General features: G+C 44.8%; 1 protein-coding gene across 1 annotated transcript; it reads left to right on the top strand.

The window, feature by feature from the left end:
- Positions 1 to 16,315: 16,315 nt before the first annotated feature.
- LOC147091369 (uncharacterized) lies at positions 16,316 to 17,184 on the top strand. The gene has a single exon (XM_085976548.1). It carries the CDS (start codon positions 16,316 to 16,318, stop codon positions 17,138 to 17,140), a length of 825 nt encoding a protein of 274 aa, XP_085832674.1. The 3' UTR covers positions 17,141 to 17,184.
- Positions 17,185 to 26,435: the final 9,251 nt, after the last annotated feature.

The following is a 26,435-nucleotide window of genomic DNA, read 5'->3' as shown; positions in this document are numbered from 1 at the left end:
AATTTCTGGATGTGGTCCGCTATGTCACCTATTTACTCCGAATTGTCAGGAATGTATGTGCAACACTCAGATACTATCAGGGCACATGTTCCACCCTTCTCTGCTAGCAGATAGTCTAGAGCCATTCTATTCTGTAGGGCAACTGTGCATACTGTCACCATCTCGGTGTTGATTTTACTCAGTGACTCAGCCGTGTCATTGTTTACTTCCTCAAGAATCGAGGCTACAAGCCGAATTTCTTTTATTGCCCTGGACGCTCCACACCCAGGGAATAGCATAGTGAAGAAACTTTCTGTTTCTGTAATAGCACTTTTGGTTCGATAATGGTGATGATTCACTAGAGAGGGCAAATGACGAATGTATGCCACCACATATGCCAGGTAACATGACCCTGTCCAGCCCCTTGGCAACCAGGGGTATGCCTTGTGGCCACAAACAAAGTATGTCCCAATGTACGAGGTGGTTTTATCAATTTCAAACCCTACGGATACCAGGGAGCAGTTGAAAGTACCTGTCTGCTTGGTGTATGGGACTTTCAGTGTACAATCATAATGCTGAGAGGACGTATAAAGGGGGAACCCGTCAGCAGTGCCAGTTGCTGTAAAATTATACTCGCACCGAATAGTGCCTACGAATATTCCCCCAGCCAAGTTCCTTACTAAACATATTGTCCCCGGTAGCCTTCCCATACCTGTGGCCTTTGTGAGGGTGAGGAAGGGGGGCTGTTGGGAGCGGTCATACCTTGGTTGGTACCACCCTTCGAAGGTGTTTACATGCAATCCGGGCATTACAGGTATTATAAGTGTCACAAGGAAACATGGTCCTCATGTCCATTTCCATTTACTGATGGGGTTGGTGATTCCTTTTCCTCGTGTTCTGCAGCTCTTTTGCAGTGCAAGGCGTGGATCCATGTTGGCCTCTCTTTCGCCTTTACAGCAGTATTGGTGGTTAACAGGATTTGGAATGGACACTAAAATCATGGATGAACGCTCCTCTTTCTCTTGAACACCTTTACATAAACGAACTCGCCAGGCTCCAAGCTATGGCATCTTCCTTTAGCAGGGTCAACTTGGGCTTCTTTAACCTGCGAATGGAAACTAGAAATACATTTTGTTAGAGCAATGCAATAGTTTAGCATATTTTCTTCCATTTTGTGAATGTCCATTTGTTTAGCAGTAAACGGTGCAGAAAAAGGCAAACGTTGGGGACGTATAATGACGATTTCATGTGGTGATAATCCTGTTGTTCTATTTGTTGCTGTCCGCATTACCATCAATGCCAGGTGTAACAGTTTCGAACCATTCGAGTCCAGTCTCTTCACATAACTTAGCTAACTTATTTTTCAACATTCCATGATATCGCTCCACAAGCCCGGCTGACTGTGGGTGATAGCTGCAGTGAAAATGCTGATTAATTTGCAAAGTCTTACACATCTCTCGCATAATTGTCCCAGTGAAATGCGACCTATTGTCACTCGAGAGTTGCTCAGGTATAACAAATCGTGGAAAAATTTCCTTTAACAAATATTTAGCGACAGTAAGAGCGTCATTCTTTTTACATGGAAAAGCTTCAATCCATTTAGAAAACACATCTCTAATAACCAATACATTGTTAAAACCCATACATGTGGGTAATTCAATAAAATCCATTTGCAAATTTACAAAAGGTCCTGTTGGATTTGGGTGGGAGGCAGACTGTACTTTCTCCATTTTTCCCAGATTCATCAACTGACAGGTAGTACACTTTTCACTAATTTGTTTTGCAATTGCCGAAATACCCGGTGCGTACTATGTCTGTGCAATATAGTCTGCCATCCCCCCTTTGCCTGCATGTGTGTAAGTATGAACACAGCGGGCAATCCATGGAAGCAAAGTTCTGGGCGCCACCACGCGGCCGTCATGCTATACCCACACTCCCTGTCCTTCCATTTCCTGCCTTTGTTGTCCTAGTGACTGTGCTTGTTTTTCTTGCTGCTGTTGTTGCCTCAGACGTTTCTGAGCCCTAGTATTATTTGCGGGTACGACTGACCCACCTACTTGTGCTGAGGTGCCGTGACCATCCCCATTAGGATTGTTGCCTGGTTGTTGAACCGGGGCAGGAAGATTGTTTACTGGACCCTGATTTTGCCCACCTGGATTTTGGACTGGTTGGGGTTGGTATAGTGGCGGTGGACAGGGATTATATATTTCTTCCTCTACTTCTTCCTCCTCCTCCTCAGTCCAATGAGGGGCAGTTGGCCTAGTTCTTCGTGTCCCCCTTAATATCATTTGTTTATCAATTCCTACATCCCCCTTACCTTCATCGACTTGCTTCTTTCTTTCTACGGCCTGCATTACTAGCCTCGATACTTCGCTCACGTCTTTTTTTCAGCTACTCATTTCCAGCCCCCAAACGCTGACCAGTTCACCTTCTTCTTACCACTGCTTCCTGGGTCCCTATTTAAGAGGCACTCCTCGAGACACGTTATCCTCTCTAGGTTAAATGTACCATCTGGTGGAAATGGCTTATTTCCCTTTTTGGTGCATTTTACCCATTTTGGTAAGTCATTTATTGATGTCGGACCACAATTCTGGAGCATATAACCGGCTGGTATGCCTTTTTCTGGTATTTTACTTGCTCCGGCATCCATTCTTAATGGTTGAGGTTATCACAGGTATTCGGTATCACAATCCTTCAGTTCCAACCGAGTTCTCTACGTCCACTTCAGCTGGCCGTCACGTGACCCATTTGGGCTCTTAATTCGGGCTCAGTCTGTGTGTGTGAGATACTGTTGGACACGGACCACGGGTGTGTCGATCAACTGATCACTGTTTACTCTCCACCAATTAAATGCTTCTGAGACACAACCTCCTTTATTGAGTTCCCTGTTATGCCTTCCTACGAGCTCACAGACAATTGATGCACAATAATATGCACATAATATTACTAAGATAATAAACATCGCGAAAACCCAAAGGGGTATACAGATCAGAATCCTTATGCTCTAGCTAAACATGTAGTCAATTCTCAGTCTGCGTTGTATGCCCCTATAGACTGAGTCCTTAACCTAGTTATTTAATAATTCTAAGATCCTATCCAACAAGGATCACGTCCCTTTTTATTTCTCCCTATCACACAAGTGTAATTGTTTCCATCGCACAAGAAACAGGGACCTTTTTTATTCTAAGATCATATCCAACAAGGATCGGTCCGATCACACACGGACTCTGTCCCTTTTCCCTTTACCCTATCACACAAGGGTACTTATCCTATCACACGAGGATAATTGTTTCTATCACACAAGAAACAGGGACATTCTTAACCTGATGATGTCTTTCTTACCTACCCCCTATACAATCTGCCCGGCCTGTTTCAGGGTTCAAGTTTTCAGAATCTGTCTCCTTTTTCCTTCAAGCTGAAAGAGGAAGCGATTACAAAAATTTCAACTGAACCCTGAAATGAGTCTTACAGATCACAGTACTTCCGCCGAGACAAACAGATTACACTTGCACACCATCCAAGGAAGGGCCCCTTTTGTGACTAAAATATCACCGATAACTGGCCAGTTAGGGTCCTTCCTTAGAGGGTCACCGTGTTTTTGTTCATTTACTCACCGGCAAGTAGTAAGTGATCTCGGTGGGACCTCCAAGTAATGCTGTCGAAATCTCGACTCCGAGAAGGACTCTAACACACAAGCAAACCGTCAGATTGTTAGTTTATTTTACTTGCACACAATGGGAGAGTGCCTGGTCAAGGGTAAGGCTAGCAACTCCGAAAATCATCAGTAATCGCAGCATATTTATACACTTCAGTAAACAAGTTCTCAGTGATGATATTCTTATCTAATTAACCACTTTAACAGTGTTATCAGATCAACACTCGTCTTTGCCTAGTAACAGCTACAATCTCCTTATAGGGACTAGCCTTTTCTCGTCCCTTACTCATTGTTTTGTCTGGTTTCGTTATTACATCCTCATTGTTGTTACAACTGCTGACAGCTTGTCTGGTATTAGCTGCTGAAGTAAGCTCTAATTCTAAGTTGACCGAATATAATATCACAGCAAGCCTTGCAATCTATAGTTGCCCCTTTTTCTATATTTCCACAATATCGCTTTGCAATATTATCATGATATGCAAGACCACTTTGCAATGTAATCGTCATTTGCAATGCAATAGCACACTGGAATAGCACAATGGAATATCGCTTTGGAATATAATAGTCATTTAAAATGTAATACCACACTGCAATGGAATATCATTTTGCAATATAATAGTCATTTGCAGTGCAACAGCACATTGCATTCGAATATCAATTTGCAAAATAATGGTGCTTTGCAACGCAATAGCACATTGCCATGGAATATCGCTTTGCAATAAAATTGTGAATTGCAATGCAATAGAACATTGCAATGTAATATAATTTGGCAAGATAACCGTCATTTTTAATGCAATATATGTTGCAGTGGATAATCATTTTGTAATATAACAGTCATTTGCAAATCAATACCACATTGCAGTGGTATATCACTTTGCAATATAATCATTATTGCACTGCAATAGAACATTGCAAGAGAATATCACTTTGCAATATAAAATTCATTTACAATGCAATAGCTCATTGCAATGTAATATCTGGAGCTGGTGGCGTGTGTGCAGTCAGCTTGCCTCTGACTGGGTTTCTGAGCGTTTGGAATCGAATCACTCCCACACCCCTGGGGTTCTAACACTGGGGTTAGGTACAGGCGGAGGTACAGAATTGGAGTAGCTAGCTGGTTTGGTGCAAGAAAACTGTGTTTTTATTAAAGGCACGATATAATCACAAAACTGAGAATTACTAGAATAGTTACAGGCATACAAAGGTACACTTAATTAGGAATGGTGAACACACGTCACATCGAGGGAAAAAATCACAGTATTAATTCCCCTACCCTTGTCCCACCCCCAATATCTAACTAAATTGTGCTGTAAGGAGCCAGGGATTATGCTCACCAATAAGGATTTCTGGACAGGTAGAATACTGTCGATTAAGCCGGTTGCAGTTTTGTGGTTCACTGTTTGTGTCCTTTGGGGCCTGCCATCGTCACGTGGCTCCAGGGCGCATTGGTGGAGTCGTCTGAGTAAAGTACCCACTTTTCCCCGTTAGATATAGGGGGTAAAGTCTTTGTTGCTTACTTTACCTTGTAGAGAGGAAAACATTGTCTTTTGTTCTTCTGATGGTGGTCTGGTCATCGAAGTTTTTTTTGCGGTTGACGTTCGGTTGGCGGTCCTTGGTGTCGTCTCGGTCGGGGTGGCCTAGATCACTACCTGTGCAGTGGTAATGATCTGAAGGTATGGTTCACCCGGCCCTTTGTTACCGTGGTGCTCATGGTCATTCCTCATGTAAGGCTACGCTTGCAGTCTAGTCTTCTTCAGTCGAGCCTGCCCCACCGTGCCGATCTGCTTCTTTGAAGTCCGAGTGTCTGTGGACCTGGCCGTGCACCTGCTTGTCCCCAATGCTTCTCCATGCTGCCATTCTCTGCTTGTTCGTTGGCCTTGCCGTTGATCTCGCCTCCCTTGCCCACTTGCTGCACACGTTTGGTTACCGGTGAGCCTACAGTTATACCTTTTGGAGTTTGTTATCTGCGTGCCAAATCAGGGTTAGTTCTTTGTCTAATTATTAGCGGGCTCGTTAAATGATTATAGTCGTTCACTCTTAACTGCTTTTTGGGTGGTTTTGCCCGTTGCTAAATGATCTTTAATGCCTCGGTGTTTGTTATGCATAATGTGAATCGGTATCTTCCTGGCTCGGTAGCCAGTTTTACCTGTAAGCGGTTCTTTACGCAAAGGTTTGATGGGTTCAAAATTAAGGCTTTCCTTAGTTGACTGGTTTCAAAATGAAGAATGCGTATTCTGCATTATCTAGTTGTCTGCCTTCAGAAATAACAAAGTCTCTCACAGGTCCAGGCATGTCATTTGACCTGCCATTTTTGCAAGACCCTGCTTTCCAATCTTGCAGGCTTCTGCCTTGAGTTCCAGAAGCCATTTTATTTAGGGTACCCTTATTAATAACTTTGTCCTTCAGGGTCCTTCTTTTACTAACTTTGGTGAATGTGGGAATTTTGAGAACCCTACACTCCGCCTGTTGATACTAAACCTCCCTTTAATATCATACTTACGAAGGTGAGCAAAATTCCAACCCTCCACAGCCAATCTTCCCTGTAAATACCTATCTAAAATCCCATCACACATGCATTTCCCACTCTTCGAAAATGTAGTGAACACAAGCATACATAGGCAAAATACAATTATTTACACACATCTAAGCATGGAGGGAACCAACACCCCTGCACCACTTGGTACACACACACATCTTTATTAAAAATAACACGTCAAGTCTTTATTAAAAATAACAAAAAAAAATAAAAAACAACAACCGTTCTTCAAAATTACAAATTAAACGATTCAAACAGGTGTATCTCCCTCCACCTTAACCTAATGCTCATTCCAAGTCCTTTGGTTTCGGAATTCTAGTATTTGGCCTTTTCCCTTGCACTGAGTGCACACCAGGTACAATACTACTCCCAGCTGGCAAACCACGGGGGTGTGGGGAGACATTCTAATGCATGAAGGGAACTCTATATTTTCAAAAATGCGCCACTGACGTTAGTCTGACTGGCCTGCAGTTACAGGGTTTATCCCTCTCTCCTTTATTAATCAGGGTGTAACATTTGCAATCCTCGAGTCATCTGGCACCACTCCCATATTCGAGGAGGATTTAAATATTCTGGCCAGAGCCTGCAGTATTTCCACCATTCCTTCCCTCAGCAACCCTCATACAGCCCATCCGGACTGGTAAATGTTCTAATTTACTGTGGTACAAAAAGTGTTGGATTGGCAGGGGGATGGGATACAGAGTGGAACTATAATAGGGGGTGATTTACAGCCAAATACGGAGGAAAAATCATGTCAGCTGGGAAGGCAGAGCAAATATGTGAAGGCAAAAGGGAATATGGCAAGGCTGGAAGGCATTTATTTTAATGCAAGGAGTCTTGCAAATAAGGTGGATGAACTGAAGTTGTTGATGAACACATGGGAGTACGATATTGTTGCTATCACGGAGACATGGTTGAGGGAGGGTCAGGACTGGCAGCTCAATATTCCGGGGTATAGAATCTTCAGGCGAGACAGAGGGGGGTGTGAAAGGGTGTTGCAATATTAATTAAGGAATCAATTACTGCTGTAAGAAGGGATGATATATTAGCGGGTTCCTCTAATGAGGCCATATGGGTAGAACATAAAAACAAAAAGGGGGCAAGCACTTTGCTGGGAGTGTACTATAGGCCCCCAAACAGTCAGGGGGAGATAGAGGAACAGATATATAGGCAAATCTCAGAGAAGTGCGAAAATAATAGGTTAATAATAGTGGGGGATTTCAACTTCCCCAATATTAATTGTGATAGTCAGAGTGTGAAAGGCTTAGAGGGTGCAGAATTCTCAAAGTGCATCCAGGAGAGTTTCTGAGCCAACATGTAGAAAGTCCTACAAGAGATGGGGCGGTACTGGACCTAATTCTGGGGAATGTAGCCGGGCAAGTGGTCGAAGTGTTAGTAGGAGAGCATTTTGGCGACAGTGATCATAATTCGGTGAGATTTAAGGTGGTCATGGAAAAAGACAAAGACGGCCCGGAAATAAGGGTTCTAAATTGGGGAAAGGCCGATTTTAATATGATAAGGCAGGATCTGGCCAAAGTGGACTGGGAGGAGCTACTTATAGGAAAATCCACATCAAAACAGTGGGAGACTCAGAAGGGAAATAGAGAGAGTACAACGCCAACATGTTCCTGTAAAGGTCAAGGGTGGGACCAACAAGCAAAGGGAACCTTGGATGACAAGGGATATACAAAAATCCATTAGGAAAAAAAGGGGGGCTTTTGGCAGTTACAAAAGACTAAAGACGGAGGAAGCCCTAGAGGAGTATAAAAAGTGCAGGGGCATATTAAAAAAGAAATTAGGAGGGCAAGGAGGGGCCATGAAATAACACTGGCGAGCAAAATAAAGAAAAATCCTAAGATGTTTTATAAGTATATTAAGGGCAAGAGGATAACCAGGGAAAGGGTAGGGCCCATTAGGGACCAAAGTGGCAATCTGTGTGTAGAGCCAGATGATGTAGGCGGGGTTTTAAATGAATTTTTTGCATCTGTGTTCACTATGGAGAAAGACGATGTAGACATAGAAATCGGGCAATGGGACTGTGACATACTTGAACATATTAGCATCGAGAGGGAGGAGGTACTAGCGGTTTTAGCAGGCCAAAAAGTGGATAAATCCCCAGGCCCGGACGAGATGTATCCCAGGCTGTTGTGTGAGGCAAAGGAGGAGATTGCAGGGGCTCTGACACAAATTTTCAGAACCTCTCTGGCCACAGGGGATGTACCAGAGGACTGGAGAACAGCTAGCGTAGTACCATTAATCAAGAAGGGTAGCAGGGATAAACCAGGGAATTACAGGCCAGTGAGCCTAACATCTGTGGTAGGGAAATTATTGGAAAAAATTCTGAGGGACAAAATTAGTCTCCACTTAGAGAGGCAAGGATTAATCGGGGATAGTCAGCATGGCTTTGTCAAGGGTAAATCATGTCTCACCAATCTGATTGAATTTTTCGAGGGGGTGACTAGCTGTGTGGATGAGGGAAATGCTGTGGTATACATGGACTTCCGTAAGGCTTTTGACAAAGTCCCGCATAGGAGACTGGTCAAGAAAGTAATAGCCCATGGGATCCAGGGTGCCTTGGTACGTTGGATCCTAAACTGGCTGAGTGGCAGGAGGCAGAGGGTGATGGTCGAAGGTTGCTTTTGTGACTGGAAGCCTGTGTCCAGTGGGGTACCTCAGGGATCGGTGCTGGGAACCTTGCTGTTTGTGATCTACATAAATGATTAGGATGAGAATGTAAAAGGTATGATCAGTAAGTTCGCAGATGACACGAAAATTGGTGGGGTGGTAAATTGCGAGGAGGAAAGCCTCAGGCTACAGGACGATATAAACGGGTTGGTCAGATGGGCGGAAAAGTGGCAAATGGAATTTAACCCTGAAAAGTGCGAGGTGATGCATTTTGGACGGACAAATAAGGCAAGGGAAAACACAATGAGAGGTAGGACCCTAGGAAGTACAGAGGGTCAGAGGGACCTTGGTGTACATGTACATAGATCCCTGAAGGCAGCGGAGTATGTAGATAAGGTGGTTAAAAAGGCATATGGGATACTTGCCTTCATTAGCCGAGGCATAGAATATAACAGCAGGGAAGTTATGATGGAGCTGTACAAAATGCTGGTGAGGCCACAGCTGGAGTATTGTGTGCAGTTCTGGTCGCCTCACTATAGGAAGGATGCGGTTGCTTTGGAGAGGGTGCAGAGAAGATTCACCAGGATGTTACCTGGGATGGAGCGCCTTAGCTATGAAAAAAGACTAAACAGGCTGGGGTTGTTTTCCTTGGAGCAAAGAAGGCTGAGGGGGGACCTGATTGAGGTGTACAAAATGATGAGGGGCATAGATAGGGTAGATAAAGAGAAACTTTTCCCCTTAGCAGGGGGGTCAATAACAAGGGGGCATAGATTCAAGGTAAGGGGCCGGAGGTTTAGAGGGGATTTGAGGAGGAACTTTTTCACCCAGAGGGTGGTTGGAATCTGGAACTCACTGCCTGAAAGGGTGTTAGATGCAGGAACCCTCATAACTTTCAAGAAGCATTTGGATGAGCACTTGAAATGCCATTGCATACAAGGCTATGGACCAAATTCTGGAAAATGGGATTAGACTGGACAGGGATTGATGGTCGGTGCAGACACGATGGGCCGAAGGGCCTCTTTCTGTGCTGTATAACTCTATGACTATGACTCTATGAAAGGGGTTAACTGAAGCTGTTTGTTCAGTGAATGTAATTAATGTCAGTCTCCACGGGTTAACTGAAGCTGTTTGTTCAGTGACTGTAATTAATGTCAGTCTCCACGGGGTAATGGAATCTGTTTGTTCAGTGAATGTAATTAATTTCAGTCTCCATGGACCCTAATTGGATCAATGCCGGTTTTCCCTCTTCTATTAATAAGGGACTCCTTTCAAAGTGTTAACCATAGTGTCAGTGAGAGCATCACCTCTGGCACTAACAGGGATCAGCACGCTGCTCCACAGAGAGGGACTCGGAATCTGAGAACAGTAGATTGGAATGTTACAACAATGGACAGGAGTTTCAGCTGGGAGTTTGACTTTCTTTCTGCATATTATGATAGATTGCCATTAGAGGATCTGATCTATTATGCATTTCGGATTATTCAATACTTTTACTACCCCCTCCTCGCTGCTTTTGGTATTCCGGGTAAGTCTCTCCATCCAGCTATTAATTCTATAAACTATGTTTAACTGTTTTGCTGTTCTTGTCGTTTACTCTCCCCTCCTTGTTGCTGTTGTTGAACCAGGTAAGTCACTGTGTCCAACTAGTAATTCTGCAAAACTTTGCTAACTGTATTACTGTTATGTAAATTACTCTCCCCCTTTGCTGCTATTGGTGTCTCTGTTCAGTCTCTATACCCAGCAATTAGATCTGTAATCCTCTGAATCACAGGGCTGGCTTCCACCAAGTGAAATATCACCCGTTTCCACCCCACCTCAGCCCTTCCGCTGCATAGGCCCTGATCCATGCCTTTGTTAATTCGAAACTCGACTATTACAATGCTCTCCTGCCCAGCCTCCCAGTTACATGCCTCCATAATCTAAAGTTCAACCAAAACTCTGCTGCCCATATCCTAACACACATCATGTCCCGTTCACCCATCACCCCTGAGCTCGATGACCAACATTTGCTTCCTATCCAGCAACACCTCGATCTTAATATTCTGCTACATAAGATCAAATCCCACCATGCCCTCACCACTCCAATTAGTCCCATTCCCTGCTCTTTTCTCATATTCCTGCAAATTGTTCCCATTCAAGTATTTATCCAATTCCCCTTTTAAATGTAATATCAATACCTCTGTACCTCTCCCTGTCTTTCTGCCTCTAATTTTATTTCTCTCTCTGTTTTTCTCACTCTCTCCCCTCTTCTCTCTCTCTGTCTCCTGCTCATAGAATCAGAGAATGGTTCATCACGGAAGGAGGCAACCGTGTCGATGCCATCTCTTTGAAAGAGCTAATCAATTAATCGGACACTTTAGCCAGAACCCTGTAACAATTTCAACTAACTATCCAATTCCCTTTCGAAAGTTACTATTATCTGTTTTCACCACGTTCTGAATCAGTGCATTCCATATCACAACAATTCACTGCATAAATAAAATTCTCCTCATCTCTCCTCTGGCTCTTTTGCCAATTGCCTTAAATCTGTGTCCTCTGATTACCCACAATTCTTCCATTGGAAACAGACTTGCTTACTCGATCAAAACCCATCATGGTTTTGAGAATCTTTATTAAAACTCCCCTTATGGAAAAGGACAAAAATAGACCAGGTGTAAAAGTTCTCAATTGGGGATGGCCAAGTGTACTAAGCTGAGAGGTGATTTAGCAAAAGTGCACTGAAAACAGCTTCTGGAAGGGAAAACAGTGCCAAAGTTGAGGATGAATTCAAGGCGGAGATAGTGAGGGCTCAGAGCAAATATGTTCCCACAAATTAAAAGGATGGTGTTTCCAAATCTAGAAACTCCCTGGATATCAAGGAGCATACAGGACAGGATAAGAAGTAAAGGGGAACCTTTTGTCAGATAAAGAGAGATAAATACTACAGAAAGCCTAGAGGAGTATAGAAAATGCAAGGTTGAAATAAAAAAGAAAATTAGGAAAGCAAAGACCGGGCACGATAAAATACTGGCAAGTAAATTCAAGGAAAATCCAAAGAGGTTTCATATATATATCAAGAGTAAGAGGATAACTAAAGAAAGAATAGGGCTTATTAGAAACCAACAAGTTAATCTGTTTGTGGAGGTGGAAGATGTGGGTATGGTTCTTAATATATACCTTGCATCTGTCTTCACAGAAGAGATGGACGATGCAGACATTGTTCTTAAGGAGGAGAGTGAAATATAAGATGAGATAAACATAGTCAGAGAGGAAGTATTAAATAGTTGTAAGTAGATAAATCTCGAGGCTCACATGAAATCTATCCCAGGCCACTGAGAGAGGCAAGGTAGGAAATAATGGAGCCTCAGACCATTACTTTCCAATCCTCTCTGGCTACAGGTGTGGTGCCAGAGGACTGAAGCAGTCCTAACATTGTTTAAAGAAAGGGATAGACAAATTACAGATTATTCAGTCTAACCTTAGTGGTTTAAAACTTGTTGGACAAATTCTGAGTGACACTGTAAATCAGCATTTAGAAAGACACGGATTAATCAAGGGCAGTCAGCATGGATTTGTTAAGGGAAGATCGTGTCTGGCTAAATTGATTGAATTTTTTGAGCAGATGATCAGAACTGTTGAGGGCAGTGCATTTGATGTAGTCCACATAGATAGTAGCAAGGCCTTTCACAAGGTCGCACATGGCAGGTTGTTCAAAAAAGTAAAAGCCCATGGGATCCCAGGGAAAATGGCAAGTTGGATCCCAAATTGGCTCAGTGGCAGGAAGCAAAGGCTAATGGTCGACGGGAGTTTCTGTGACTGGAAGTCTGTTTCCAGTGGGGTTCCACAGGACTCAGTACTTGGTCCCCTGCTTTTTGTGGCATATATCAATGAGTTAAACTTCAGTGTTGTGGCCATGATTAAGAAGTTTGCTGATGATACATAAATAGGCTGTGTGGTTGAAAGTGTGGGAGAAAGATGTAGACTGCAGGAAGATATCAATGGACTGGTCAGGTGGGCAGAAAAGTGGCAAATAGAATTCAATCCAGTGAAGTGTGAGGTAATGCATTTGGGGAGGGCTAATAACGTGAGGGTATACGCAGTAAATGGTAGGGTAACGTGTAGTGTAGAGGAACAAGGGGACCTTGGACTGCATGTCCACAGACCCCTGAATGTAGAAGATATGTAGATAGGGTCGTTAAGATGGCCTGTGGCATACTTTGATTTATTAGCCAAGGTACAGAAAATAAGAGCATGGTGGCTATACTTGAACTATATAAATCGTTAGTTAGGCCACAGCTAGTGTACTGTGCTCAGTTCTGGTCACCACATTACAGGAAAGATGTGATTGCACTAGAGATATTATAGAGGATATTTACGATTATGTTGCTGGAACTGGAGAATTTTAGCTATGAGGAAAGATTGGATAGGTTGGGGTTGTTTACTTTAGAAAAGAGGAGGCTGAGGGAAGGTTTGATTGAGGTGTATAAAGTTAAGAGGTGCCTGGATAGATTGTATCGGAAGCACCTATTTCCCTTAGCAGAGAGATCAATAACCGGGGGCATTAATTTAAAGTAATTGTTTGAAAGTTTAGAGTGGAGTTGAGGAGAATCGTTGCACCCAGAGGGCGGTGGGGAACTGGAACTCACGCCCTGAAGTAGGGTTGAGGTAGAAATCCTCAGCACATTTATAAATACTTGGACATGCGCTTGAAGTGCTGTAACGTATAAGGCAAGGTACCAAGAGCAGGATAGTGGGATTAGGCTGGATAGCTCGTTTTCGACCAGCACGGACACATTGAGCCGAATGTCCGCCTTATGATAGATAGAAAGATAGAAACATAGAAGATAGGAGCAGGAGTAGGCCATTCGATACCTCGAGCCTTCTCCACCATTCAATGAGATCATAGCTGATAATCCAGATTCAGTGCCCTGTCCCTGCTTTCTCCCCATATCCCTTGATCCCTTTAGACTTAAGAAATATATCCAACTCCTTCTTGAATATATTTAATGAATTGGCCTCTATTGCCTTCTGTGGTAGAGAATTCCAAAGGTTCACCACTCACTGGGTGAAGAAATTCCTCCTCATCTCTGTCCTAAATGGCTTACCCCTTATCATTACACTCTGCCCCCTGGTTCTGGACTCCCCGACCATCGGGAACATCCTTCCTGCATCTAGTCTGTCCAGTCCTGTTAGAATTTTATAAGTTCCAATGAGGTCCCCTCTCATTCTTCTAAACTCCAGCGAGTATAAGCCCAATCGACCGAATCGCTCCTCATCCGTCATTCCTGTCATCCCAGGTATCAGTCTGGTGAATCTTTGCTGTACCTCCTCCATGACAAGAACATCCTTCCTCGGATAAGACGAACAAAACTGCACACAATACAATAACCTTCGCTGCTTTAAAAGGAACAATCCCAGCTACTCCAGTCTCTCCACGTAACTCAAGTTGCAGATTCCTGTCACCATTCTGGTAAATCTGACCTACACCTTTATAATCCTTCACAAAATGTGGTGCTCAGAATTGGACTCCAGCTGGGGCCTAAACAATGAATTATAAAAGGTTAGCCTTCATTCCTGGTTTTTATTACTCTTTGTCTCTGATTGTAAATTCAAGGAGTCCGTCTATTTTTAACAGCCGTCGCAATGGTCATTGACAGTGCTATCAAGCGGCACTTACTCACCAATAACCTGCTCACTGATGCCCAGTTTGGGTTCTGCCAAGACCACTTCGCTCCCGACCTCATTACAGCCTTGTTCCAAACATGGACAAATGAGCTGAATTCCAGAGGTGAGGTGAGAGTGACTGCCCTTGATATCAAGGCAGCATTTAACCGAGTGCGGCAAGAAGGAGCCCTAGTAAAACTGAAATCATTGGGAATCAGGGGAAAAGGTCTCCTCTGGCAGGAGTCATACCTAGCACAAATGAAGATGGCTGTGGTGATTGAAGGTTAATCATCACAGCTCCAGTACATTGCTGCAGGAGTTTCTCAGGGCAGTGTATTGGCCCAACCATTTCAGCTGCTTCATCAATGAGCTTCCCTCCAACATAATGCATAAGGTTGCAATATATCAATTTACTTGGATTATGGAGAGGTCCCTGCGGATCGGAAAACCGCAAATGTAACACCCCTATTTAGGAAAGGAAGGAGACAGAAAGCATGTAACTATAGACCAGTGAGCCTAACATCTGTCATTGGGAAAATGCTGGAATCCATCATTAAGGAAGTAGTAGCAGGGTATTTGGAAAATCATAATGCAGTCAGGCAGTGTCAGCATGACTTTAGGAAAGGGAAATCATGTTTAAAAAATTTAGCGGGAGATCTTTGAGGATGTAACGAGCAGGGTGGACAAAGGTGACCCAGTAGACGTGGTGTATTTGGATTTCCAGAAGCATTCGATAATGTGCCACATAGAAGGTTACTGCATAAGATAAGAGCTCACGCAATTGGGGGTAATATATTAGCATGGATAGAGAATTGGGTAACCAACAGAAAGCAGCGCGTCAGGATAAATGGGTAATTTTTTGGTTGGCAAACGGTTACTAGTGGGGTGCCACAGGGATCGGTGCTGGAGCAACAACCATTTACAAATTACAATAATGACTTGGATGAAGGGACCAAGTGTAATGTAGCCAAGTTTGCCGATGATATAAAGATGGGTGGGAGAGCAAGTTGTGCAGCGAACTCAAAGAATCTGCAAAGGGATATAGACAGTGAGTGGGCAAACATTTGGCAGATGGAGTATAATGTGGGAAAGTGCGAAGTTATACATATTTGCAGGAAAAATAAAAAACAAAGTATTAATTAAATGTAGAGAGATTGCAAAATGCTACAGTTCAGAGGGACCTGGGGGTCCTTGTGCATGAAACACAAAAAGTTAGCATGCAGGTACAGCAAATAATCAAAAAGTCAAATGGAATGTTGGCGTTTATTTTAAGGGGGTTGGAGTATAAAACAGGGATGTCCTGCTACCACTGTACGGGGTATTGCTGAGACCACAACCTGAGTACTGCATACAGTTTTGGTCTCCTTATTTAAGGAAATTTACTTGCATTGGAGGTAGTTCAGAGATGATTCACTAGCTTATTTGCAGCGATGAAGCGGTTGAATTATGAGAAAAGATTGAGCTGGCTGGGCCTTTACATATTGAAATTTAGAAGAATAAGAGGTGGTCTTTTTGAAACATATAAGATACTGAGGGAGCTCGACAAGGTAGATGCAGAGAGGATGTTTCTTATAGAATGGCGGAGCAGGCTCGAGGGGCCAAGTGGCCTCATCATGCTCCTTTTTTCTTATGCTTTGTATGTGCTTATAAGGTCAGAATTCAGCTCCACAGGTGATAGAATTGGATTATATCATTGAATTTCGCAAATCAGTTGCTGATTTCAGTCCCATTCCAATCAAACTGTTGCTCTTGCTCCCAGCCTGATGTATAATTAACCCTATTTATTTCCCTTCCTCACAGTGAACTTAGTAATGATTGTAATCCTGTCTCGGGGAAAGTGCGGCCTCTCCAACTGTGTCACTCGCTACCTGGTGGCCATGGCAGTGGCGGATCTATTGGTCGTTATCCTCGACCTGATATTGAGGCACATTCCGATTGTTTATTGGGAACAGTTTCTTTTCGTACGGTACATCCCCGTGTGTAATATTCACGCCGTCCTGCTGTTCGCAGGCACAGACTGTTCTGTCTGGTTCACCGTCACTTTCACCTTTGATCGATTTGTGGCCATTTGTTGCCAAAAGCTGAAAACTAAATATTGCACTGAGAAAACGGTGGCTGTTGTTCTGGGAACAGTGACTGTGATGAGCGGTTTAAAGAATGTCGTCTGGTATTTTATGTTCACAAATCGGTATCGGATTCGGAACACCCCCTGGTTTTGTGAGGTCACAATGGAAGTTCGGTTGTCAAAAGTCTGGGGGCCAATCGAGCTCCTTCATTATATCCTCACCCCATGTGTCCCATTTGTGGTGATTCTGCTTCTCAATGCGGTCACCGTCAGACACATTTTAGTGTCCAGCCGAGCCCGCAGGAGACTCCAGGCTCCCAGCAGTGGGGAGATTCCCAGAGACCCAGAGATGGAGAGCCGCAGGAAATCCATCATTTTACTGCTTGTTATCTCTGGCAATTTCATCCTGTTATGGGCAGTGTTTATGGTGTATTCTATGTGGAGCCGGATGTTCTGGTTGGGGAATTATTCTGTATTTATGCCTGATTATGTAATGGAACTGGGATACATGCTACAGCTGCTGAGTTGCTGCACAAACACAGGTGTTTACGGCATGACCCAGACTAAGTTCAGAGAGCAGTTGAAGAATATGGGGAAGTATCCCTTTACTCTGATTGTAAAATTCATTAAAGGATGAGAAGATTGTAGACTTTGCAGCCTGAGTGTTGAGAGTTCACTGGGCCTGGGCCACACACAAAGTTAGCGGCTCTGGGAACCAGCACAACGATTGTGGCTCTGGGGACCTGCAGAAAGATGTCATCTCTGGGGCCCCGCACAAAGATCGCGGCTCTGGAGCCATCACAAAGGTGGTGGTTCTGGGGGCCGGGAACAAAGATGGTGGATCTGGGGCTCCGCACAGAGGTAGCATCACTGGATCGCCGCACAAAGAAGGCAGCTCCGACACTCCTCACAAAGATGGCGGCTTTGGGGCCCCGCACAAAGATAGCGGCTCCGAGGTCACGCACATATATGGCGGCTCTGGGGCACGCACAAAAATAGCGGCTCTGCGGCCTGGCAAAAAGATGGCAGCTCTGCGGCCCCGCACAAAGATGGGGCTCTGGTGCACAGCACAAAGATGGCGACTCTGGTGACCTGCAAAAGATGGCGGTTCCGAGGCCATGCACAAATAGGGCGGCTCTCGGGGCCCGGCACAATGCTGTACTTGCATGCCGCACAAAGGTGGCGGATCTGGGGCCCTGCACAAAGATGGCGGCACCCGCCTTCCATACAAAGATAGCAGCTCATTTGCCCCGCACGTCAAAGATAACGGCTCTGCTGCCCCCCCAATAAGATGGCTACCCTGGCAGCCTGCACAAAGATGGCGGCACCTGCGCCATGCATAAAGATGTTGGCACCCGTGTTCTGCACAAAGATAGCTACTCTGTGGGCCCGCACAACACTTGCGGATCTGGGGCAACGCACAAAGACAGAGACTGTGGGCCCCCACACACAGATGCCGGCTCTACGGCCCCCCAAAAAAGATGGCAGTTGTTGCACCTCGCAAAATGTTGGCAGCTCTGGGACTCCGCACGAGGTTGGCGGCTCTGGAGACCCGGCACAAATCTGACACATCCAGCACCCTGCACAATGATGGCAGCACAAAGATCGCGGCACTCATGGTCCACACAAAGATAGCATCTCTGGGGCCAGCGCACAAAGATTGCAGCTCTGCAGCCCCCCACATAGATGGCGGCTCTTGCACCCTGCACGATGATGCTGGCTCCGGGGCCCCACAAAAAGACGGCGGCTCAAATGCCCCGCATGAAGATGGCGGCTCTGGCATCCCTCAAAAACATGCCAGCACTGGGGACCATACAAAGATGGTGGCACCCATGCCCAGCACAAAATTGTTGGGTCTGGTGCGCGACAAAAAGCAGGCAGCTCTGGGGACCCAGCATAAAAATGGCGGCTGCTGTGCCCTGCACAAAGTTGGGGGCTCCGGGGACCCGCACAAAGATGGCATCTTTGGGGCCCCACACAAAGCTGGTGGCTCTGGAGATCCGGCACAAAGGTGGCGGCTGCAGCGCCCATCACAAAGATGGCAGCTCAGGTGGCCCCATGCAAGGATGGTGGCAATCACTCGGGCCCTTTCTCTCACGGCAGGAGGCGACCCTCCAGAGAGCGGCTGCAGCTGGAATCCCGTTTACCGTGAGAGCCGGCGGCGAGGCTGAGCATCATGGCAGGCCCATCCCGGCCCACAGGAGCCCGAGCAGCTCAGCCTGGGGGGGGGGGCGGCCCAGCACCAGGACTTTATTAATCATTATAACCTTTAAAGCACTTTAAAATCTTTACTCCACTTTACAGATCTTTATAAATCATTATGACCATTAATAAAATATTATGACGCTTTTCAAATTATTATGATACATAATAAATCATTTTTATAATTCATTCTTTGGATGTGGGCGTCGCCGACAAGGCCAGCATTTATTGCCCATTCCTAGTTGCCCTTGAGAAGGTGGGGACGATCTGCCTGAGACAAGCGAGTGTCTTGCTGGGCCATTTCAGAGACCAGTTAATAGTCAATCATATTTTAGTGGGTCTGGAGTCACATTTCAGCCAGAGCAGGTAAGGACAGCAGATGTCCTTCCACTTATGGCCATTAGTGACCCAGATGGGTTTTTACGACAATCTGGTTCTTTCATGGTCACCATTACTGACATGAGCTTTTTATTCCAGATTTTTTTATTTCATTTAATTTAAATTGCACAGCTGGTGGGATTTGAACTACTGGATCATTTGTCCAGTCATCTGGTTTACTAGACGAGCAACATACCCATAATGCTACCATACCCTTCAAATATATTTCGTTCCTTCATCGTCACTGGGTCAAAAGATGAAATTCCTTTAATAACTGTATGGTGGGAGCACCTTCACCACACGGACTGCAGTGGCTCAAGATGAAGGCCCTCCCTTTTCTCATGTGTAACTAGGGATGGGCAAGTAATACCAGCCTTGACAGTGTAACCCATATCCTGAGAACAAATAGATAGTAATAATAAAATAGGATTAAAATCAATGATTTTGTAATTCATTGATTTAAACCAGGCGAGGCCTTTGATCAGGGCGAGTCGTCAAGTAAGCTAACAAAAAGTATCAACACAACTTGGATCACCAATTCTATGGTTGTATGATTCATACTACCAATTTCCCTATCCTTACAAAAGGTGCTTGATAAAGTATCACATATTACTTAGATTGAAGTTTTGGGGATTAAAGTGCCAGTGACAGCAGTGAGTGGGGTGGGATACTTCAGTACGTAAAAGAGGAATACAGTGAGAGGTGTATCAGAGTGTTAGAGTGAGGGGGTGGGGTATATTAAAGTGTTACAGTGAGGGGTGTGAGATTATCAGCGTGTAACAGTGAGGGGTGTAGTGTTTATCAGTATGTAAGAGAGGATTTCAGTGAGAGGTGTATCAGAGTGTTACAGTGAGGGGTGTGGAGTTAGCAGCGTGTTACAGTGAGAGGTGTGGGTAAATAAGAGTGTTACAGTGATGGGTGTGGGGTTTATCATCGTGCTACAGTGAGGGGTGTGGAGTATATCAGACTCTTACAGTGAGGGCTGTGGGGTATATCAGAATGTTAATGTGAGGGTCTGGGGTAAATCACAGTGTTACCTTGAGGGGTGTGGTCTAAATCAATGCTAAAGTGAGGGTTATCGGGTATATCTGAGTCTTACAGTGAATGGTGTGTGGTGCATCAGATTGTTAATGTGAATGGTGTGGGGTATATCACAGTGTTACAGTAAGGGGTGTGGGGTATATCACAGTCCTACAGTGAGGGGTGTGGTTTAAATCAAACTGTTATACTGAGTGTTTTGGTGCATATCAGAGTATTTCAGTGAGGAGTGTGGGCTATATCAGAGTGTTACAGTGAGGGGTGTGAGGTATATCAGAGTGTTACAGTGAGGGGTGTGGGATATGTTAGAGTGTTACATTGAAGTGAGTGGGGTATATCAGAGTGTGACAGAGAGGGGTGTGGTGTATATCGGTGTTTTGCACTGAGGGCGTGGGGTATATCGGTGTTATACAGTGTGGGGTGTGTGGGGCATATCAGAGTGTTATAGTCAGGGCAGTGGGTTTACATCAGAGTGCTACAGTGAAGGGGTATGGTGTATATTAGAGTAATATAATGAGCAGTGTTCAGTTATCTCAGAGGGTTACATTGAGGAGTGTGGGGGAAATCAGTGTTTCAAAGTTGCGTGAGTGGCGTATATCGGTCTGTTACAGTGAGAGATTTGGAATATATAAGAGAGGATTTAAGTGAGGGATATATCAGAGTATAACAGTGAGGGTGTGGTGTATATCAGAGTGTTACAGTCAGGGGTGTGAGAATATCAGAGTGTTAAAGTGAAGGGTGTGGGGCATATCGCAGTGTTACATTGAGGGTCTGGGGTATATCAGTGTGTTACAGTGAGTTGTTTGTGGTATTTAAGAGAGTGGGGTGTATCTGAGTGTTGCAGTGCGGAGTGATGGGTATATCAGAATGTAGTGCGGTATACCAGAGTTTTAGAGTAAGTGGTGTGGCGTACATCAGAGTGTTAAAGTGAGGTGAGTGCGGTATATCAGTCTGTTGCAGTGAAAGGTTTGGGATATGTAAGAGAGGATTAAAGTGAAGGGTATATAAGAGTGTTACAGTGAGTAGCCTGGGATGTATCAGAGGGTTAAAGTGAATGCTGTGGCTATATCACAGTGTTGTAGTGAGGGGTGGGGATATATCAGAGTGTTACAGTATGGGGTATAGTGTATAACATTTTAATAAACAGGGATGAGGTTCATATCAGATTGTTATAGCGACGTGTCTGGGTTATATCAGAATGTTTCAGTGAGGTGTGTGGGGTGTATCATCAGAGTGTTACAGTGATGGGTGTTCGATATCTCAGCGTGTTACAATGAGGGTTGCGGGGTATATCAGTGTGTTACAGTGAGAAGTTTGTGGCATTTAAGAGAGTGGGGTGTATCTGAGTGTTGCAATTTGGGGTGCTGGTTATATCAGAGTGTAGTGAGGCATACTAGAGTGTTAGAGTGATGGGCACGTGGGTTATCAGATTATTACAGTGAGGGGTGTGGGTTATATGAGAGTGTTACATTGAGGTGATGGTGTGTATTGGTCTGTTTACAGTGAGAGGTTTGGGTATGTAAGAGAGGATTAATGTGATGGTATCTCACAATGTTACAGTGAGGGGTGTGGGGTATGTCAGAGTGTTACAGTGAGGGGCGTGGGGTATATCAGAGTGTGACAGTGAGGGGCGTGGTGTATATCGCAGTTTTACAGTGTGGGGTGAGGGGTATATCAATGTGTTATAGTGAGTGGTGTGGCGTATATCAGAGTTGTTAAACTTCCTGAGAAGGTGGTGTGGTGATCTATGCCTAACCTTGGCGATCTGTTGGGATCAGTTTTTGGACATGTTGTTTCCTGTTTTTCTGCTGTCACTCCCTCCGACTCTCTGACTCTGAGGCACACAGGGGGGCTCAAATGTTATCCCCTCTCTCGCGACATGATTTAAATAACCCTGATAAACTGTTTCAGAAAGGGGAGGAGCACTTGCGAAATTGAACTGGAACTTACCACGAAACATTCACCATCACTTTCCCTAACTTTTTCCGGCTTTAAACAATTTTCCAAATAACAAAAAACAATTTCTCATAATTTTGTTTCAGCGAGGGGCCAAAACAATGTTTGCTGTCACTTCCTTCCAGTGGCCGCTGTACCTTTTTATATGCAGTGCGCCTCCACCTGTGTTGTTCCAAAGTGCAGCCACTGCTCAGTCCCCGGGAATGGACTACACGCTTCTCCACAGAAAAAGTACTGAAAGAATCCCGAGACAACGCTCGCCGGGTTGCAAGGCTCTGTATCTCAGCAAATGTTGTTCCAATTCGGATCGGCTCTGTGAGTTAACAAACGGCTCTGTGAGCATATGTGGGTAATTGGTTATCGGGCCCCTCTGCCCGCTCCAGCTCACTGTGCCGCCTCTGAATTTCAGTGCGCGGGACTTTACAGATCGCCGTGCATGCACACAGCTTACAGGAAACATTGCTCAGCAGGGTCAGGCAGCATATGTGGAGAGAGAAACAGAGTTAATGTTTCAGGTCGATGGCCTTTCATCAGAATTGGAAATTGTTACTAATGCATCAGATTTAAAGCAAGTAGAGAGGCAGGGAAGGGGGGAGGGATGGGAGGAACGAACAAAAGGGAAGGTCTATGCTGTACCTGACCTGGGTGTATTTGGTGGGATTAGATAGTGAAAGCTTTACTCGTGCTGTACTTGCCTTGGGAGAATTTGATTGCACAGTGTACAGGGAGATTTACCCTATAAATAACAGGTGCTGCAGAATGAGAGATAACAAAATGATGAAGTGCAGAAGGATCTGAGGGTCCTTGCAGATGAATCACAAAAAGATAGCATGCAGGTACACTCCCAGCGCAAGTACAGCATGTGTTAGTTACAGATTAAAGCTCCCTCTGCACTGTCCCTTCAAACCACCTAGTGCAAGTAAAGCACTGCTTAGATGCAGCATAAAGCTCCAGCTACAATGACCCCTCAAACATCCCAGGCCAGTTAAAGCACTAATTGTGTTAAGTTCACTCACAATGGGACACTGGTTACAGAGTTCGACTCCACACCAGCAGAGAAATACGCAGTACACAGGGGCACACGTTTGCTGACGACACCAAACTAGGTGGGATTGTGAGTTGTGAGAAGGGTGCAAAGAGGCTTCAAGGCGATTTAGACAAGTTGGTGTGTGGGCAAGTACATGGCAGATGCAGTATAACGTGGATAAATTTGAAGTTATCCACTTCGGTAGGAAAAAGAAAAAAGCAGAGTATTATTGAAATGGTGATAGATTGGGAAATGTTGATGTACAGAGGGACCTGGGTGTCCTTGTACACCAGTCCCTGAAAGCAAACATGCAGGTGCAGCAAGCAGTTAGGAAGGCAAATGGAAGATTGGCCTTTATTGCAAAAGAATTGAGAACAAGAGTCATGATGTCTTACTACAGCTGTACAGGGCCTTGGTGAGACCACACCTGAAGTACGGAGTGCAGTTTTGGTCTACTTACCTAAGAAAGGATATACTTGCCATAGAGGGAGGGCAGCGAAGTTTCATCAGACTGATTCAAGGGATGGCAGGACTGTCGTATGAGGAGAAATTGGTTCGACTAGGCCTGTATTCACTAGATTTCAGAAGAATGAGAGGGGATCTCACTAAAACGTATAACTTTCAGACAGGGCTTGACAGACTGGATGCAGGGAGAATGTTTCCCCTGTCTTGGGTGTCTAGAAAGAGGGGTCACAGTCTCAGGATACGGGGCAGAACATATAGGACTGAAATGAGGAGAATGTTTTTTCACTCTGAGAGTGTGAACCTCTGGAATTCTCTACCATAGAATGCTTTGGAGGTCCAATCACTGAATATATGTAATAAGGAGATGGATCGATTTCTAGACACAGAAGGCATCAAGGGGTATGGAGATATAGCGGGAATATGGTATTGAGATAGAGGATCAGGCATGATTATATGGAATGGCGGATCAGGCTCGAAGGGCCGAATGCCCTACTCCTGCTCCTATTTTTCTATGTATCTACTTGTTACAGAGTTCGACTTCACACTGGGAGACCCACACTGAACGCAGGCACAATTGTCACAGAGTCAGACTCCACACCAGCAGAGACACACAATTTACACAGGGACACTTGTTACAGGGTCCAACTCCACACCAGCAGAGGCACAAAGTACACAGGGACATTTGTTACAGAGTCTAACTCCACACCAGCAGAGACACAGACTGTACACAGGGACACTTGTTATAGAGTCCAACTCCACACTGGCAGAGACACACACTGTACACAGGTACATTTTTTAAGGAGTCCAACTCCACACCAGCAGAAACACAGAATGTGCACAGGGACACTTGGTACCAAGTCCGACTCCAGACCAGCAGAGTCACAGACTGTACATAGTGGCACTTGTTACAGGATGCGACTCCACACTGGGAGAGACACACACTGAACACTGGCATACTTGTTACAGAGTCCGATTCCACACTGGGTGAGGCACACATTGATAGCAGGCACACGTGTTACAGAGTCCGATTCCAAGCTGGGAGAGACACACTGTACACAGGATCACTTGATATAGAGTCCTACTGCGCAGCAGCGGAGACACATTAGCTTGTAACTCACAACGCTGTACCGACCCAGTGAGTGTTTGATGGGGCAGTGCTGAGACAGCTTTTATCTGTATCTAGCAAGTGCTATACCTGCCAGTGTATGTTTGATGTCAAATTGCAGATTGAGCAGCTGAGACTCTCGTCCATGCCTTTGTGTCTCCTATCTCGCACCAAGTCCCTTTCACCCATCACCACTGCGCTCGCTGATGGATATTAACTCCCGGCGTGGCAACGCTTCAATTTTAATATTCGCCTTGCCCCTCCCTACCGCTGTAACCACCTCCATCCCTATAGCCCTTTGAGATCTCTGCACTCCTCCAATTCTGGGCTCTTGCGCATCCCCAATTTTAACCACTCCGTATTTTTATCCTGAGTTCTCCATCTTTCTCTGTACCTCTCTCTCCATCTCTCCTTTAATCTCTTTCAGCACCTTAATCTCTCCATATATCTTTCGATTTCTTTTCCTGATCTCTGTCTTTGCACTTCTCACTATCTGCTTACTGGTCCTCAGCTTCTCTCACTGGATCTCTGGGACTTTGGGAGTGATGAAATACGATTGTATGAGGCACGAGTTGGGTAGGATTGATTGGGGAATGTCACTCAAAGGGTTGACGGTGAATAGGCAATGGCAAACATCGCATTCGTTCAACACCGTTTGGCATAGAAATAAAACACAAAAGGTGTCTCAACCGTGGCTAACGAGGGAAATTAGGGATAACATACGATCCAAAGAGAGGACATATAAATTTGCCAAAAAAAACAAAAAACCTGAGGATTGGGAGCAGTTTATGATTCAGCAAAGGAGGACAAAGGGATTGATTAAGAGGGGGAAAATAGAGTATGAGAGAAAGCTTGCAGCGTACATAAAAACTGACTGTAAAAGATTTTATAGATATGTGAAGAGAAAAAGATTGGTGAAGTCAAGCGTAGGTCCCTTGCAGTCAGCATCAGGGGAATTTATAATGGGGAACAAAGAAATGGCAGACCAATTAAATACAAATTCTGGTTCTGTCTTCACAAAGGAGGACACAAATAACCTCCCAGAGATGTCGGGGAAAATAGGCTATAATGAGAGAGAGGAAATGAAAGAAATCAGTATTTGTAGGGAAATGGTGTTGGGAAAATGATGGGATTAAATGCCGATAAATCCCCAGGGCCTGATAGTCTACATCCGAGGGTACTTCAGGAAGTGGCCCTATAGACAATAGATGCATTGCTGGCCATCTTCCGGAATTCGCAAGTATCTGGAACAGTACCCATGGATTGGAGTGTAGCTAATGTTACCCCACTATTCAAAAAAGGTGGTAGAGAAAAAATGGGGTGTTATAGACCGGTGAGCCTGACATCGGTAGTGGGGAAAATGCTAGTGTCCATTATAAATGAAGTAATAGCAGAACACTTGGAGAACAGTGACAGGATCAGACAAAGTCAACATGGATTTACGAAAGGTAAATCGTGCTTGCCTAATCTACTGGAAATTTTTGAGGCTGTAACTTGTAAAATAGATAAGGGAGAACCAGTGGATGTGGTGCATTTGGACTTTCAGAAAGCTTTCGATAAGGCTCCGCATAAGAGACTAGCATGCAAAGTTATGCACATGGGATTGGAGGCAAGGTACTGACTTGGATAGAGAACCGGTTGGCAGACAGACAGCAAAGATTCGGAATTAATGGGTCTTTCTCTGACTGGCAGGCCGTGACTAGTGGGATACCGCAGGGATCGGTCCTAGGACCCCAGCTATTCACAATGGCCCAGAACTTG

Source organism: Somniosus microcephalus, unplaced genomic scaffold (genome assembly GCF_052327205.1).
Source record: "Somniosus microcephalus isolate GS21.2 unplaced genomic scaffold, FLI_Smic_1.0 unresolved_chr3, whole genome shotgun sequence".
Lineage (NCBI taxonomy): Eukaryota > Metazoa > Chordata > Chondrichthyes > Squaliformes > Somniosidae > Somniosus > Somniosus microcephalus.
The sequence above is the reverse complement of the archived record's forward strand: the minus strand, read 5'-3'. Positions and strand labels throughout refer to the sequence as shown.

What these genes read in the sequence shown, in the direction of transcription:
- LOC147091369 (XM_085976548.1), top strand. Translation starts at nt 16,316, where the DNA reads ATGGCAGTGGCGGATCTATTGGTCGTTATCCTCGACCTGATATTGAGG.